This window comes from Primulina tabacum, chromosome 8 (genome assembly GCF_025594145.1).
Source record: "Primulina tabacum isolate GXHZ01 chromosome 8, ASM2559414v2, whole genome shotgun sequence".
In the NCBI taxonomy this organism is placed as follows: domain Eukaryota; kingdom Viridiplantae; phylum Streptophyta; class Magnoliopsida; order Lamiales; family Gesneriaceae; genus Primulina; species Primulina tabacum.
The window spans coordinates 8,696,253-8,700,656 of NC_134557.1; the positions used below are offsets into that span (position 1 = coordinate 8,696,253).

General features: G+C 39.0%; 1 protein-coding gene across 3 annotated transcripts; it reads right to left on the minus strand.

Annotated features, from left to right (window-relative positions):
• Positions 1–4,200, minus strand: LOC142553606 (cyclin-dependent kinase C-2-like). Of its 3 annotated transcripts, none has more exons than XM_075663980.1 (13): positions 4,124–4,165; positions 3,757–3,853; positions 3,342–3,423; positions 3,118–3,208; positions 2,992–3,021; positions 2,687–2,796; positions 2,490–2,562; positions 2,284–2,404; positions 2,065–2,182; positions 1,279–1,418; positions 1,137–1,194; positions 926–996; positions 1–829 (listed from the first exon to the last, which is right to left on the minus strand). In XM_075663980.1, the coding sequence occupies exons 3-13, from the start codon at positions 3,411–3,413 to the stop codon at positions 277–279; spliced, it is 1,437 nt and encodes a 478-aa protein (XP_075520095.1). In that variant the 5' UTR covers positions 3,414–3,423; positions 3,757–3,853; positions 4,124–4,165; the 3' UTR covers positions 1–276. The 3 variants fall into 3 exon arrangements, with proteins under 3 accessions (XP_075520095.1, XP_075520097.1, XP_075520094.1); XM_075663982.1 differs by having other exon boundaries at positions 3,757–3,856; positions 4,124–4,155; XM_075663979.1 differs by having other exon boundaries at positions 3,757–4,200.
• Between the last annotated feature and the right edge of the window lie 204 nt (positions 4,201–4,404).

Genomic DNA, 4,404 nt, shown 5'->3' on the forward strand with positions numbered 1-4,404 from the left:
TGCTTCAAAAGGAAAATACAAATATATATTCATTGTACAACCATTAATTTTGCCACAGTACAACAATAAGTTGCAATTTGCATCATACAATAATTAGTTTCTTACATATGTATGTCTGTATCAGCAAAACACTCCTTCCAGGCAGCACAACAGTACGATGCACTAAAAAACTGGCGAAGTTGAACGCGTAGTCTAATCATGAAACTTTCTAGTATAAACACAAAGGGGATGCGATGATACTACTTTGGTGTTTCATCACAAAGCAGACATGCAGACTCATTGCTGCTGCCAATTATACTGTTGATTGCGACTCCCAGACATCATATTCGAGCCACGTCCAGCTCCAGAAGCACCATACTGACTACTACCATGAGGATAATTAGGCCCTCCAGTACTAAAGCCACTACCTCCGCCTCCTCTAGGGACACCACCACCGGACATGCCGCTAGACCCGTATGGAGGAGCGCGTCCTTGAGGTGGATATGGACCATTGTTGTAACCACTGCCACCTTGGCCACGATTCGGGTTATTGTATCCTCCAGAAGGGTTTCTGTTGTTGGGTGGATATCTCCGTGGCCCTGCTGAAGGTCCACTTGGCTTCCCATAATGATGGCTAGGTGCCCCGGCTACCTGAGTCCCAGTATGCAATGGAGGATTCGGACCCGAGCGCATCTGAGGTTGTCCATGGCCAGACTGTTGGATTGGTGGAAGGCGAGAGTACTGCTGCTGATGCTGTAGTTTCTGTCGCTTAGAATTTTCTTCATGTTGTCGCTGCTGCTGACGCTTTTTCTTTGTCTGAAACTCGTGTGAAGATTCGTATTTGGGCAAGCTGATGACATGATTTAGTTTTGATAAAAGATGTAAGAAAAGGGTGCAGATGATAAAAGATAAAGAGTGGATGAATGAAATGTTGACAGGTGAGAACCTCTTAGGATCACAAGGTAAGGGGTCTGTCCAGAAATACTCAGCATCAAGAGCATCCTTAGCTGATATTCTCTGCATATATGGTTACAGCAGTAGGGTAAAAACATAAGCACGCTATTTCTTGAAGCATGCATATGTGAGAGTGCTCATACAAGACAAGCATCAAGACAAATCGAGTACGAACAAAATTTCAAAAAATGAAGGTAACATACCTGAGATGGGTCGAGAGTCAGCATCCTATCTAATAAATCCAAAGCATGCCGATCAAAGCTAAAAGTTCAATAATTCATACTTCAAATTCATAGATGGAAAAATAGAAATAAACCTGAGTTAACAACAAAATTTATCACTTACTGCTTGAAATGCTCTTTAAGACGTCTCTTCACAAGCTTTGTTGGCTTGAAGTTGTTATACCAAGGGATCTTTGAGACTCCAGGCCAAATTTCCTCATTAGGAGTACCACAGATGTCAAATATTTTATTTAATTGTTCTGGCTTCAAGAGTAAACCATGACAAATACAGTGGACTGTCACAAATACTTGATATTAAATATAAACAGCACAACATATGCAGAGGGTGAATTGAGGAGGTTTTGGTTTTTATGACATGTTCGCCTGTGTTAAATTCACTCCTGTTGTAGCTGTTCCTGTAATTAGGGAACTGAAAGGGCCCTTCGTCAAACCCAAATGAATGTTACAAAATAACGATTTCAATAAAAATATTTGGGCAATTTAATTCCGAGGGAACTCTCTTTATTAAAATAAGGTTCTAACTAACAAAGATCTGATTTCTCAAACAATAGCCTCACTAATAAAAATATGCACATTTATTGTATCTAAAACATCTGATTATTCTTCGTATTTTCATCTTAGCCATACCCACCTGCCTAAAAAAATTAAGTAGCAATAAATTCTGGAGAAAACCAAACAAAATGACTTGTGCAATACCTCTATGTTTATGAACTAGGGAAGTTTTCACGTGTTGCTATCCCCTAGCCTATTTGTGTCAAGTAAATACTTTGTATCCCAAAGGGATCGCCACATTGTATTAGCAAGTCTAAGATTTTCCAGGGCTTAGTTATAATAAAAGACATACTTGCAACATGTTTTGGCGAATCAACTAACAGTGGAAGTGACCTACCTCATCCTTCCCAGGAAATATCGGTTTTCCATTTAAAAGTTCGGCGAAAATGCAACCAACTGACCACATATCAACAGCAGGGCCGTACTTTGTTGTTCCAAGTAACAACTCCGGAGGCCTAAAATATGTCATCGAGATTACTGTACCGGCAAGATCAGACAACTTAGAAAAAAAACCAAGTTTGGACACTACATGGAGGCAGACATCCATGAAGCTTACCTATACCACAACGTAATGACACGATTTGTAAGATTAGCATTCTGATCACTTGAAAATGACCGAGCTAGACCAAAATCTGCAAGCTTCAAGTTCCCTTCGTTGTCTATTAGAAGATTTGAACCTGCAAATCAAGATATAAGACACCTAATTTTCAGCACCGTACATGGGGAAAGAAACTTGAGCTAAGTACTTATTTTGAATAGAACCTTTAATATCACGGTGAAGCACTTGATTTACATGACAGTAGTGAAGCCCTGTCAAAAGCTGTCGCATGTAGCACTAAAAGGAGGGCAAAATGCAAATCAATATATTGATTGTCACTCTTCTTTTCCAAATTGCATCAGAAGCACCTAATATGAGACTAAATTAAATAGTCTTGCATACTAAGATGGTTCTATGCTACCTTAATTTGTGGCACTGAAAATCTCATCCCAGGACGATCAGCAAGACCAGTCAAATCATGGTCCATATACTCAAAGACCATGTAAATTCCACCTTTGTACTTGTTGCCATCTGCAGTAGCAATTGAAATGCAAAGAGTGTGAAACTACTATCCATCTAAAATTTGCACAGCCTTATCAAAGTCCTCAGATATCAAAATATTCGTGTTACTTTAACAAAGACTAACAATAACGTTGATTTGATGCTGTGAGCACGCATATCAACAGAAGGCAAACACATCAAGCAAAAAGAAAATCACTAATTTACCTGATGGCCCTTGCTCATCCTTCTCAGGACCTGGAAAACAACTACAAACTTCAGATGCCATAATCTAAATTCAGTTGGTAGAGAATTCAAATTCAAATTCAAACTATCATAAAATTAAAAGATTACCAGTAGATGTTACGATCTCTTTCAACTTAATGACATTTTCATGGCGAAGCTTCTTTAATATTTTAATTTCACGAATCGCCGTTATGGGAAACTGTGTGGAGAGATGATTTTAAATCAAAAGCCATAGAAATGAACTGTCGCTGATGGGGGTGAACCATCAATTTTATTGCTAGCGTACTACCAGCAACAGTAAGTGTCAACAGACCAAAAATTAAAGATTATACCCCTTCTCTTTCATTGTCCATTCGAATTTTCTTTAAAGCAACAATTTCCCCAGTTTCGATTTCTTTTGCCATGTAAACTTGTCTGCAGGTACAAAATTAACTCGGTTTAAACAAAAGAACATAAGGAAAACTTCATAAACATCGGATACGAGAAAAGGATTGTACAAGCTAGTTCCTTTTCACTCTTAACAAGGAAAAGTTAGCATTTCTGTCCCTCAAAAGCCATAATCACACGATAAAGATTAAAGCTTTAACAGGAAACATACAACATAAGAGTATTACATACAATGAAATTAATCGTTTACTCTTAATGTTTGGCTCTGGAACAATGGGTGGCTTGCAAAGATGTCAATAAGTAGTACCCAGAGAAATTACGACAATTACAAGCGTAAAAGGATAGAAGAGATGAGAATACCCATATGTTCCTTCACCAATCTGCTCCAATTTCTCGAAGCAGTCAACACTTCTCGAACCCCACGCAGGAACTTCATTTACATTCAGCTGCTCAGGCGCTGCTATTGCCATAATATTCCAAATCAACTAACGGTAATTAATTCCTTACAAGAATAGTAAATTCAGATTTCGATCAAATTCAGCAGATGTGATCGAATCCGAATTTTTTGTTTCCGATTATGGGAATAAGAGGTGACCGATAACAAAATCAGGTAGTAAGAAGAGAAGGGTTTTCGATATTTTCTATATCCAAGTATTTTTCCTATTCCGCAACGATTTAAAAATTTGAAGATTGAAATAAAAAAAGAACTGCAGTGATGAGACCAAACCGGAGTCGACCGGCAGTGGGCGGCGGAGGCGCAACGTGTCCCCCGCGGCGAGGGAGAGGGTATATTTGAGACAAAAACTCCCTATAAGGCTATAATGGAGTGACCGGTTGGTTAAGCCCGAAACCAGGTCCGATCTATGAACCGGACCCAAAACAACTTCTAATCCATTTCTCAATGGATTGAACCGCTTTAATAACCGATTGAACCGGATCCGGTCTGATTCCGGATCGAACCCAGAAAATTAAAAAAAAAAATGACGATCGGGCAATTGCACCCGTTGT